This window comes from Corella eumyota, chromosome 4, assembly GCF_963082875.1.
Source record: "Corella eumyota chromosome 4, kaCorEumy4.1, whole genome shotgun sequence".
NCBI classification, from domain to species: domain Eukaryota; kingdom Metazoa; phylum Chordata; class Ascidiacea; order Phlebobranchia; family Corellidae; genus Corella; species Corella eumyota.
Window position 1 is genome coordinate 17779106 of NC_137493.1, and position 11709 is coordinate 17790814.

At 34.5% G+C, this 11709-nt stretch overlaps 4 protein-coding genes across 5 annotated transcripts; all 4 read left to right on the forward strand.

Moving 5' to 3' along the window:
• Positions 1–188: 188 nt before the first annotated feature.
• On the forward strand, positions 189–3006 carry LOC145751001 (uncharacterized). Its single transcript, XM_082567070.1, has 8 exons — positions 189–354; positions 488–680; positions 831–1035; positions 1142–1262; positions 1343–1630; positions 1824–2026; positions 2086–2188; positions 2248–3006. Exons 1-8 carry the CDS (start codon positions 189–191, stop codon positions 2757–2759), a joined length of 1791 nt encoding a protein of 596 aa, XP_082423196.1. The 3' UTR covers positions 2760–3006.
• A 537-nt stretch (positions 3007–3543) lies between these two features.
• LOC145749441 (uncharacterized) lies at positions 3544–7920 on the forward strand. Of its 2 annotated transcripts, none has more exons than XM_082565207.1 (12): positions 3544–3683; positions 3814–3976; positions 4041–4213; positions 4294–5160; positions 5222–5500; positions 5571–5752; positions 5830–5947; positions 6010–6060; positions 6321–6909; positions 6982–7116; positions 7244–7369; positions 7798–7920. In XM_082565207.1, the coding sequence occupies exons 1-9, from the start codon at positions 3548–3550 to the stop codon at positions 6725–6727; spliced, it is 2376 nt and encodes a 791-aa protein (XP_082421333.1). In that variant the 5' UTR covers positions 3544–3547; the 3' UTR covers positions 6728–6909; positions 6982–7116; positions 7244–7369; positions 7798–7920. The 2 variants fall into 2 exon arrangements, with proteins under 2 accessions (XP_082421333.1, XP_082421332.1); XM_082565206.1 differs by lacking the exon at positions 7798–7920 and adding an exon at positions 7455–7590.
• LOC145751002 (uncharacterized) lies at positions 6837–8421 on the forward strand. The gene is made up of 6 exons (XM_082567071.1): positions 6837–6909; positions 6982–7043; positions 7244–7369; positions 7455–7637; positions 7798–7884; positions 8311–8421. Exons 1-6 carry the CDS (start codon positions 6837–6839, stop codon positions 8419–8421), a joined length of 642 nt encoding a protein of 213 aa, XP_082423197.1.
• A 1114-nt stretch (positions 8422–9535) lies between these two features.
• Positions 9536–11678, forward strand: LOC145749452 (mitochondrial 2-oxoglutarate/malate carrier protein-like). Its single transcript, XM_082565218.1, has 8 exons — positions 9536–9636; positions 9730–9882; positions 10167–10294; positions 10412–10581; positions 10722–10812; positions 10869–10968; positions 11076–11127; positions 11341–11678. The coding sequence occupies exons 1-8, from the start codon at positions 9575–9577 to the stop codon at positions 11494–11496; spliced, it is 912 nt and encodes a 303-aa protein (XP_082421344.1). The 5' UTR covers positions 9536–9574; the 3' UTR covers positions 11497–11678.
• The last annotated feature ends 31 nt before the right edge of the window (positions 11679–11709 follow it).

The window sequence follows — 11709 nt, forward strand, 5'->3', positions numbered from 1 at the left end:
AGAAAAATATTGTTACCTTAATAAGCTATGATAGTTAAATGTATATTAACCTATTAAATGACAAGATATAATCCCAAACAAATGATGTCAGAAAAAGTTAGAAGTTATTTTTAGAATTTGATTATTACGCATATTTGAAATAAAAATGAAATTTCGCTCGATTTCAGCTCAATTTGATCTTATTAGTGATGTTGTTACAATTAATATTGTTAACACTTAAACTTAGTAGTGTGACGTCACAAGTGTTATTGAAGAATGCTGACGTCACCGAACCGATTCCGATAACATGCCCGGCAAATTCGACGGCAGCATGCCCGATTTGTTTGACCGAAACTTCGATTAACTCCACCGAAGGTAAGTTATAAGTTGTTAAACTCTTCTTCTTGATGGCATACTTAGGGTTACTGATCCAACTGTACCCAATATATCTTTTAACTGTCGCTAGAAGTAAGGTTGTGGTATTTTAAACAAACTTGTTGTTTTACAGAGTCTCCTGTATCGATAATTCTCCGACAATATTTCGACTTTGACCAAATCAAGTTTTCCATGGAACAATTAAGTTTTGACTTTTACAAAAATATGGCTGTGACGTCATATGTTTGGACTTACAACAACCAATCAGTGGTGGAAGCTAGACACATTAAAGTTTCGTTTTATAGATGGGACAAACGTTCCAATTCGTGAGTTTTTTTCGTGTCCCAAAAAGTTATTTACCTAAAGTTAATGGACCTAACAATACCGCGCTAATTAAGTAAAGTAATTAATTGGCTTGGAGTCAAGATAAAGGTCAAAACAAAAGAGTTTGCTGAAATTTTTAAAAATTTTTTTAGAATTGGATTCCCGATTGAGGGTTGCTGTGGGATTCCCCTAACAGCGAACCGATGTGTACCACGTGAACACCCACGTGGTAAGATGTATGTCAGTTTAACGTTGTTCAGGAAAACTGTTGTCAACGTCACATACCTCTCTGTTTCGAGTAATCTACATCCTCCTATTAACGGCATAAATGTTCCCAGTCGGTCTGAAGTGAATCAGGTAACTTTGTAATTGACTCAAAAATGTTAAGATTTTCCGTAAGCTTTAACATATATCACTAGAACAACCTACAAACGCATTTTAACTTTTATCACTTATGTTTAAGTTTCAGGATAACTCAATATCTATTCAAAAAGCTGGAAGTTCAAGTTCTGAGTGGTTAAATTACACAAGATACAACAAAGCTACCAAATATTCGTATGTTTGCCAGTTTAATTTGCCCATCGGTGAGTTATCTGTAATCTTGTTGCTGGTTTTAAACAATGTCAAACGTCGTTTATCACACAACGCCAAATTATTATTTTAGAGCAACTCGACCCAAAGTCTGAATATGCCGAGAAAGACAAAGGAGCAGACTCGATTTTGTTTCAACGAGATGTCTACAACTTCTACGGATATAGTTACAAGAACGAGACTTTGTTTCACGAAAGTGACCCTAACAATGGGGTGAATTGTGATGCAATGACATACAATGGAACTTCAGTTTATAATATGACGTCACAGAGTGAAGACAATAGCACGGTGACTTGTTTATTCTTGTGGTTGTCGATCAACGACACAGACGAAGCTGAAGTGAAATGCATGCCACACAACGGTGAGAATTAAATGTCTAATGTCGATTTTAAATGGCAATGTTGTTGGCCATATTTTCTTGTTGTAAATTTTAAGGCCTTATAAAGTCACGATTTTTAAATTTGCATATTTTCCTTTCTAATCTGAATTGTGTAATAATCATGAAATATTAATTTAGCTTCGGGCTTTTTTATCTTAAACTTTATTTTTAACAGTTACGTACGGTATAAATAAACCAAATACAACACCAACCATTGGCTACGAAAAACAACCAGATAAACCAAACCTGGTTATAATAATAACCATCTCCTCCTTAACGCTGGTTGTTATATTGGTTTCTATCACCATATGTGGTTTACAAATTTACAGAAGAGCGAAACTGATTTATTCTGATTCAAAAGACGTTCCAACTCATCTGGTAAGTTCTATATTTTAAAGTCAAAATATTTTGATTTTAATTTTTGTTTTTATTTTTAGGAAAACATAATCGAGGACAATAAAACTTCGCTTACAATGAAAAATTATGACGTCACAAAAGAGGTTGTTGTCGCGTTCAATGCCACGGAGAAGAAATTAATTTGTGAGTTTAATTGTTTAATTATTAATTAACATCGTGATTAAACTTTTATTAACTTAAAGGTGAAAGGCTCGAGAAGCTGAAACCGAAAGAAAATGTTCAACATTTCCCCAAGTTCGATTACAACAAGACTGATGACGTCACTTCCGATGATTCTGGACTCGGGAATTCCCCGACGTTTTCTGGTGACGTCACCAGCAAAACATCGCCTAAATCGGAGTCAAGTAATTCTGGAAGCAGTGGTGTGTCGTCACAAGGCTCTGATCACGTGTTTGATGACGACATCGATCATAAACAAAATCATGACGTCAATAAACTCAATACTAATAATGACGTCACGTCTGTAAACGAAACAAAACCTGTGACGTCAGTTACAGACAACAATAAGGTTACAAGCCTAACAATGAACGATGACGTCACGACGCTTAATAGCGACTGTTACGTCACTAACGATGACGTACCTAGTTACAGTAAAGCGAACGAACTTGTTCTCAATGCGGGTTATTTACCCAAAGGGGATATTTTAAGGGGTGTTTATTCCAAGACTACAATGTTTGGGAAAACTTATTCGTAAAAAAACTTAGTCGTTAATTTTGCTCAGGTTTAAAAATTGTTTTACTCCAAGTGGGTAAACCTTTAACGATTGGGTTTAATTATCGCGACAAACTTGGATTTAATTATCGCGACAAACTTAGGTTTAATTATCGCGACAAACTTGACGTGCAAGGGTGTATGAACTAACTGTGAACAGATTTCCGCCAATAAACTTTAATTGTAAAGGAAGTCATCAACAATCTTGTTATTGTGTGGTTTGCAAACTCGCTGAGCTAATTCTAGAATGTCTTAACCGCAGATGCCTCGAAGGCCTGCATGTGACAAGAGAGAAAATAATTTTCCCTCGAGGCTTTTTCGCAATCTTAAGGGAATAATTTCCACAAACTCTTTTTAGTTTAAGCTTTAGTTATGTCAGTTGAGCCTTAGTTGAGGTTCTATTTTGGTATTTGTGTTAAACTATATTTTTGCTTGAAAATAAGATGTAATATTGTTAAAACCAGTCTTACATGTTAATTTGTTAAGTTTTTTCAGTTGAGAGTTTAAATTTAGTTTTTCTGTTTTGTCACCAATGCTTAAAGTTAAAATAACCCAAGCTTGTATTTAGAAAAACTAATAATTGTACAGGCTTGTGTGGGCGTACAGGATTTAGAATCAGGATGATAAAAATCGTTGTATTTTAATTGATTTATTAAAATAAAAAGGTAAACTTCAGGACGATGAGATATAAATCAGTTTAAATCTGAATCGTTAACTTAAGAAATTTAAAAAGTTTTTTATAAAAAAGTTTAAATTACAGATTTGTTAAACATGAAAGTTTTATTAATTTTGTGTTTAAGTTTTCAAACTTCATTCGTTCTACTACTTCCGGTGTTTCAAAACCACTCGACTGGAACAAAAGGGTCACGTGATCAGCAATGTTCCAAGAAAAGCTCCGGACTTGCAAGTAATTAAAATATTATTAATTAGTAATTAATTTATTCATCAAATTCGTTAACCACAAAAACTATGTTCCGTGTAATTTTATGTGGTGTGTATTAAACAACAAACAACGACTATGACGTAATAATGTTCAGACTCCCCGATCGCGATCATACTGGACCAGTACTTGGAATACAGGCAAGTTATCATCGAACGAAGACGTTTTGAATTCGTTTGGATCTACAACAACCGAACAATGCTTAAAGCACGACATATTCGTTTGTCCTTGTTTGCTTCCATTCAAGGTCAAACTAAGACGTGAGTTTAATGAGGTCATCAACTACGTCACGATTGGTTATAACCGATATACTTTTTATTTTAGAGAAATAGTTCCAGGATGTTGCAACATCCCTCTTACAATGCGTCGTTGCTACACTTCAATCGGTCCCATGACGTCACAATCTTTATATTATCCTGTTTTAACGCTTTATGACGTTTCAACAAACCTTTCTCATCCTTTGACTTTTCCAGATGTTTTTGTTCCTAATGAACCCGGTAAGTTTTTATAATTTAATTCATTTTTAAAACTCTTTTGTATTGTGGTAAATAATTAAAGCAAAGCTCTATGTATTAAGGGATTTTCCCTATCGTCACTACAACTGACGTCATTACAACTGACGTCACTACAACTGACGTCACTACAATTGACGTCACTACAACTGGTGTTAATACAACTGACGTCACTACAACTGGTGTTAATACAACTGACGTCACTACACCTGATAGGACAACCGCTGACGTCACATCTCTTGTAGACCCTGATTTTACTCCACCTACCGACTACATTGAGAAGAAACACGAAATTTATGAATATTATTCTGGGACCTACGGAAGGTTTTTTACCCTATTTCCCAAATTGCCCCCAAACTACCCAGGTATCCCCAACTGGATTACACCCCCAACATTTCCTACATTTATTCAAACTGTTGAACTTGAGGAGAGCACTTTAAATATACAAACCCCACCAACAACCACTAACCCTTTTATACAAGCCCCACCAACAACCACTAACCCTTTTATACAAGCCCCACCAACAACCACTAACCCTTTTATACAAGCCCCACCATTACCTACTCATCCTTCTGTACCAACCCCACCAACAACTACTAACCCTTTTATACAAACTCCACCAATACCAACTCAGTTATCTATACAAACGCCTCTCACTCACCCCACTCTGTTTAAAACCACCACTACCCTAGCAACCGACCTTGATAACTACATTCTTGAAGATATCAACGTTTATGAGGATCCTTATGGTTTTCCGACCGACCCCGAACAAAGTGGGTCTGGGTACTTTTCCCCCTTTTACCCAGAAGGGGATTTTCCGACCTTATTTGGGTCACCCCCCATTGGGTCGTCAGGTTACAACTTTATCACATATAAGCGCTACAAGGTGGCTTCCATGTTCGAGCAAATTTGTGTTTTTCAGCTTTCCAAAGGTAACTCCTTATTTAAATTAATTTTTTTAATTAAATTTATTTCCTGTTTTTATTTTTTCAGCAAAACTTGGGAAATTTGAATCGAAAATTTCGAAGTCTGATTCGCTTTTGTTCCAACGCGGAGTCTTCGACGTCCAGGGCTTTGTTTATTTAAATTATTCCATTTACCACGTCAGTGACGTCATAAACCCGATCGATTGTGAATCGAGAGTGTTTGAAGGAACTGCGATTTATAATATGACGTCACAGAGCGAAGACAATAGCACGGTGACGTGTTTGTTCTTGTGGTTGTCGATCAACGACGCAGACGAAGCGGAGGTGAAATGCATGCCACACAACGGTGAGAATCAGAGTTATGGAGTTTTGTTGACTTTTATGGAGAACGTGACTCTAGCAACACTTATTTTTAGTTACTTACCTGACTTCCACATCTCCGGTTCAACCAGGCGATCAGTTTCCACTCACCGTCGTTGTTATTGTGACGTCATTAACATCTATTATTTTAATAATAATACTCGTCTATTGTTTGATTAAAACGAGGGAAAAGATTCGAGAAATGGTCTCAAACTCAAAAGAAATTCCAATTAATTTGGTAAAAAGTTAAAACTTAAATTTTAATGATTTTGTTTCCGCAGAATTTAATATTTTTTATGTTTTTGCCACATTTAGGAATATTTTACCAAAGTGCATGAAACCAGTGGTGACGTAACGAAATATGACGTCAATCAAACCGACTGCGTCATAGAGCAAGTTGTTGCTTTCGATAGAATAGAAAAGCAAAGACATTGTAAGTATCAGCTTTTTTAAATTTTATTAACTAACCTAGTTTTAATTAAACTTTACTTTAAGATGACAAGATGAAGGCTCGCATACAAGATTCAAAATCAACGACCGACCCAGGTTAGAATAAAGTTTAAACTTTAAAGTAAATCTGTTATCTGTAAATTGAATCGCGTTAAAAGTTTTGCGTGGGCATAAAACAAGCGTAGGCGTAAAATACCCTTATTTTATTTGTTTAAGATTAATTAAGAATAATGTCAAAAAATAAGGTTTTATTGACGGTATCAGGTTGTTTTACTTGTTTGTTTAATGCCTGAGGCTGATGCTAGTTTTTATGTTAATCAGAATAAACATCTTTTGTAACAACTTTGTTTGTTTAGAATTGAAAACTCGTACCCAGTTTACTACTGACATAGTTCAACCTACAAAGACCCAAAATGATGTCATAACTAATACTAATGACGTCATGTCTCAAGATTCTGGTTTTGGTAGTTCCCCCACGTTCTCCGGAAGTGACGTCACTGATACTAACTATTTTTCTACAAAATCAAAACCCAAAAAAAACGAAAATTCTTCAAATGAAACGAAGTCAACTTTGTTGCAGAATCAATATCCCCGTTCAGGATTGAACGTTAATTCGTCAAATGATTCAAACAATAACGATTCAAGTTCGCTTCAAAGTGAAAACCTTAAAACCTATGGGGTTGACAATTCTATAACTGAAACCCAACAAACAAACCAACTAACTGGGGTTTATTCTAAGGCCAATGTGTTTTCATTCAGTTGATTGGTCTATTTTTGAAGATTTTTTTATACTTAAACACTGTGAAGTTGTGAACAATTGTGTTTACAAAGTTAACAATAATTAACTACTGGAATCACGTGACAAGTTACACATGACCGATCAAGCAGTGAAGTATTCGAAGCCAACTATGCAAAGGTCCAGGGTTGTTTATGAAACTATGCAAGGTAGGAAAGTTTCATTATTGGTTGCAGTTACTCAGTTGGACTTGTGTTAATTTTTAAGCTTCCTTTATATAGATAACGAAGTAAGAATATTGGATGCGGATATAAAAGATTTGAAGGATAAGGGATATCTTATTGTGAGGAACCTGCTCAACAAAGATGAACTAAACAAACCTTAAGCAAACGATAGAAAATGACTCAACTTCCGCGGTAAGAATGAGTTTAAGTTTTGGACACTTCTGCATATTTCCTGTTTGTTGTTATATATTTTACCTATGCTACAACAATTATATTTAGTTGGCCTATTTTTAGAAAAAAGTTTTGTTACTCTTTCTAGAAGCACCCTTATGGTCGAAACGACGGTGCAGGCCGGTTGACTAAAGTTGTTCTGTGGAATCGCGTGGGTGACGACGTCACTGGGATGGTAACTAGGAGCAACAAGATAGCAGGCACAATGGAGAAGGTGATTTCTCGTGACATGGTGTCTAATTCATTTGTTTTGATGGCGTTAAAAAGCAAACATAATAACACTTCACTGTCTTATATAGTTGCTAGAAGGTGAGGTGTACCACTACCACTCCAAAATCATCATGAAGGACGCTTACACTGGTGGCATGCACGTTTGGCACCAGGATTATGGATACTGGTACAATAATGGTTGCTTATGCCCCAACATGGGAACTGTGTTTATAGCTATTGATGAATGCCACGAAGATAACGGTTGTCTGCAGGTGGGCTTTGATAAATTGCTGTATTTGTGGGTTTGTGTAACGTGCACATTGTTTACTTATACAGGTGCTCAAAAGGTTTATTAAACGCGTTGTGTAAACATAACTTATGTATTGTGTGAACATAGTCCATGTAATTTTGGCACATTTAACTTTTTTACAGATTATTGAAGGTTCACACTTACTGGGGAGATTAGACCACGATAGGATAGGTGATCAGAATGGAATTACGTCAAACAAAATGGATCAAGTTTTTACGAAATTCCAACCAATAAACGTTCTATTTTAACCGGGAGATGGTCTTTTCTTTCACTGGTTCGTATTTCACTTGATTTTGTATTAAACTCTTTTACAAAAAGTTTGTGGTCCCACATTATAGATAAACAATTTTCTTTACTTTATTACAGTAACGTGATCCACAAAAGCAACCAGAACCGCAGTAATGATCGAAGATGGGCGTTTTTGTGCGCCTATAACCGGGCTGACAATGACTCTTGTCAGTAAGCATCATCATGCCTCGTACACAAAGTTAAACAAGGTAATTTTTTTTTGCTTATTTCTTGGTTTGTGTCACTTATATGGGCCTTATAGAAAAGTTGTCAGTTATTTAAATCGTGTTATTTGCTACTGTTTAGGTTGTATTTTTTAAACTTTATTAATTGAAAAATTTGTTTAGGTCCCCAACAGTTTAATTGCTACTTGCCGAAATAAAGTTGATTCTAAAATTATGTATTTTTTTAAACTTTCCGTCGACGTTAGCGTCATGGGACTTCATGAAGAAAAATAAATTTTGTAGGCTTTGATCATTTTGTTAAACATATTAAGTTAGGGCATCTTAAACAAAATACAAACCTCAAAAAATTGTTGTACTTGCAATTTTGTTTGGTTTATTTTATGACAACAAAAGTTTGTTGCCTATCTTTCCTTAACGCTTGTGGTTATATTACTGCATTTATATACCCAACTCCACGTTGCTTTGCCAAATGATGTTACATTTATATCAGTTGCAACTGCTGCTAGTTTAACATTATTTTATTATGAAACAACCAAATATTGTGCCGAATTTTGTTAATAAAATTGACCAAACATGCATATAACCTAATATTAAAAGGAGTAAGTTTTCAAACCATTAAAAAAGTTTTGCGGTTGCGTTTACTGTGTTATTGTTTAAATTTAAACGAATACAGTTTTTGTGTTCCACTTTAAAATATGTTTCACGTTTAGACTATTTTAAAAACCATTTGTTTCTTATTAAAGTAGAATTAATTTGGTTGTGTTTAGCTTTCTGGGCGGTTGAACATCGATTTTTAAAGTGCGTTATATTGATGCACCCCGACACTAAGGTCTAAATGTAAAAAAATCTAGTAAGGCAGGTTTTTTAGAAAGGTCTAAAACAAAAAACATTAAAGTTATAGGTCATTACAATAGCGTTAAAGATTGTATGTAAAAGGTTTCAGGTTTCGCTTACTTTACTACGCTTTCTTGACATTTAAATTGAGGATAAAGCAAAGACGGTCCAGGTGGTAGAAACCTGAAAAATTAAATATTGTGAGGTGCCAGTTTTAATTGTTTGCGAAGTGAAAAGATCATCGAAATACTTGTTTACTTAGCCCTGCAGTGGTCCTAAAGCATGCAGAAAAAGTACATAGTATTTAAGTAAAACTGTCATTAAACAACTTGACATTTTTTATGATCAACCTACAGTTGCATGTCAGCATGTAGCATTTAATAGTTCTGTAGTTAGACAGAAATGATAGTTAGTCTGTTTCATGGTTTCATGTAAATTAAACCTAAATACAGCTCAGACTGACAGACCAACAGACCAATGACAATTTAAATTTTAGGATGAATTTTCTACGTAGACTATCTGATCTGACTATTACATATTATTTGTTCACATTAGATTTGAATAACATAAGGATAATTTTTAAACAAACGTCATGCCAGAAAAGCAAAAGGTGATTCCTTCTGGAGTAAAGTTCTTATTTGGGGGTTCGGCGGGGTACGAAATTATTTGTTGAACTTTTGTAGTTGATTAAAGCATTGATAATTTTGATTTTGTGATTGTTTTAACCTAATTAACTCTTGCTTTTAGAATGGGAGCAACATTATTTGTTCAACCTCTCGATCTCGTAAAGAATCGACTTCAATTAAGTGGGGAGGGAGGTAAAGAAAAAATGTACAAAAACAGCTTCGATGCAGTAAAGAAAATACTTCAAAGTGAAGGCGTTGTTGGCATTTATAACGGGTTAGTAACAAAAAAATTTGTTGAAAAAAAGGGTTGACATTTTATTTTAAGGTGACCAACCTTTATTGAGTTGATTTTATTTTGTTTAAAGATCGTTGTCTCTGAGGTTGTGCCTTTTTTGTAAATTAAGAATCATTTAAATGGCATGAGCTTAAATTTTTAGCTCTTATTTTAGGGGCATTTTAAAGCAGTTTTAAATAAACTTTTTAAACCCTTAGTTTAAATTTACATTACTATCGAACTAAGCACCATTACTTAAACATATTTAGCATTTATTTTGGTAGATTATCTGCTGGTCTGCTCCGACAAGCTACTTACACAACCACAAGACTCGGAGTTTACACAATTTTGTTGGACAAATTCTCAAAAGCTGATGGAACACCTCCCAACTTCTTTCAAAAAGCTGCTCTCGGTAAAACATTTTATTTGTGGTTATAAGAATTGCTTCGCATTTTTTCGGACTAAAATCTTTGTATAATAAAAAAAACAAATCTAACTTTTTAACTGCTGTATATAATTTATTATTCAGGAATGACAGCTGGGGCTTGTGGGGCGTTTATTGGAACTCCTGCTGAGATCTCATTGATCCGGATGACAGCAGATGGAAGACTTCCGGTGGATCAAAGAAGAGGGTATAAAAACGTCTTTAATGCACTTGGCAGGATCACTCGTGAAGAGGGTTTGTTCACGCTTTGGAGGGTAAGTGTTGATGAATTAAAATCTTTTGTTTGCTTCTGCTTAGCACAATCCAAGACTATAAAGGGTAAAATAACAATTCGACTGTAAGGGGACCTTCAACATAATAATCATGTTTTAACACCAAACACTTAACATTACAGGGTTGTTTACCAACTATAGGAAGAGCTGTTGTAGTAAATGCAGCGCAACTAGCCTCCTATTCTCAAGCAAAGCAGTCTCTTCTTGCAACAAGTAAGTGTTAAACTAGACATAGTCACATATTTTATTTTAACGTTACTTCTTTGTAGGTTACTTTCGCGACAACATATTTTGTCATTTTGTGGCCAGTATGATCAGTGGGTTAATAACTACAATGGCTAGCATGCCTGTGGATATTGCTAAGACCAGGTGGGAAATAGCTACAGTAAAGTCAGCATGATATTTAAAGTATCCAAATGTTGCAGTTTCATGTCATTACAAATGAAATTTTAAAATTAAAAAATTACTTTTTTTAGAATTCAAAACATGAAAATTATTGATGGAAAGCCAGAGTATAAAGGAGCAGTGGTAAGTGCTGTAATATATTAAACTGCATCAACTTTCTCATTATTGTCACATGCTTTTGTTGCTTATAAACATAAATTGTATATATTATCAACTTACATATATGTGGTAATTTATTGTATAAAACAGGTTCTTTAAACATCGGTAGATTAACAAAACACATAGGGCAATAGTTTAAGTTGTTTGTATTTAAAATAGTGATATTGTTAAATTTAGGACGTGCTAAAAAAAGTGATTTCCACTGAAGGAGTGTTGTCGTTGTGGAAAGGTTTCACGCCCTACTATTTCAGACTTGGGCCCCACACTGTCCTTACTTTTATATTCCTGGAGCAAATGAACAGAATTTATAAGGACAACTTTATGAAGGATTAGTTCGATTTATTTATTTATAAGGAAATTTTTATATTTTTGTGTGGCAAATATATAACCACTGTTTTAAAAATTTACCTGTTTCAGCATCAAGTTATGTACTATCATGGGTATATTTTGTGGTATTTATTTCGTTGCAATTTGATATTTTGGCTTTTAAAATAAATTATTTTCTGTAGTCTCAAAACTAATATGTTGTTTTGTGTATTTTTAGCT

What these genes read in the sequence shown, in the direction of transcription:
- LOC145751002 (XM_082567071.1), top strand. Translation starts at nt 6,837, where the DNA reads ATGACCGATCAAGCAGTGAAGTATTCGAAGCCAACTATGCAAAGGTCC. An exon ending in TGTTTATGAAACTATGCAAG is followed by an intron (nt 6,910 to 6,981) that starts GTAGGAAAGTTT and finishes TCCTTTATATAG; the next exon opens with ATAACGAAGTAAGAATATTG. An exon ending in CGTCAAACAAAATGGATCAA is followed by an intron (nt 7,885 to 8,310) that starts GTTTTTACGAAA and finishes AAATTTGTTTAG; the next exon opens with GTCCCCAACAGTTTAATTGC.
- LOC145749441 (XM_082565207.1), top strand. Translation starts at nt 3,548, where the DNA reads ATGAAAGTTTTATTAATTTTGTGTTTAAGTTTTCAAACTTCATTCGTT. An exon ending in GAAATGCATGCCACACAACG is followed by an intron (nt 5,501 to 5,570) that starts GTGAGAATCAGA and finishes ACTTATTTTTAG; the next exon opens with TTACTTACCTGACTTCCACA. An exon ending in AAGAAATTCCAATTAATTTG is followed by an intron (nt 5,753 to 5,829) that starts GTAAAAAGTTAA and finishes TGCCACATTTAG; the next exon opens with GAATATTTTACCAAAGTGCA.
- LOC145751001 (XM_082567070.1), top strand. Translation starts at nt 189, where the DNA reads ATGTTGTTACAATTAATATTGTTAACACTTAAACTTAGTAGTGTGACG. An exon ending in CCAGTTTAATTTGCCCATCG is followed by an intron (nt 1,263 to 1,342) that starts GTGAGTTATCTG and finishes TTATTATTTTAG; the next exon opens with AGCAACTCGACCCAAAGTCT. An exon ending in CACGGAGAAGAAATTAATTT is followed by an intron (nt 2,189 to 2,247) that starts GTGAGTTTAATT and finishes ATTAACTTAAAG; the next exon opens with GTGAAAGGCTCGAGAAGCTG.
- LOC145749452 (XM_082565218.1), top strand. Translation starts at nt 9,575, where the DNA reads ATGCCAGAAAAGCAAAAGGTGATTCCTTCTGGAGTAAAGTTCTTATTT. An exon ending in TTATTTGGGGGTTCGGCGGG is followed by an intron (nt 9,637 to 9,729) that starts GTACGAAATTAT and finishes TCTTGCTTTTAG; the next exon opens with AATGGGAGCAACATTATTTG. An exon ending in CAGAGTATAAAGGAGCAGTG is followed by an intron (nt 11,128 to 11,340) that starts GTAAGTGCTGTA and finishes TGTTAAATTTAG; the next exon opens with GACGTGCTAAAAAAAGTGAT.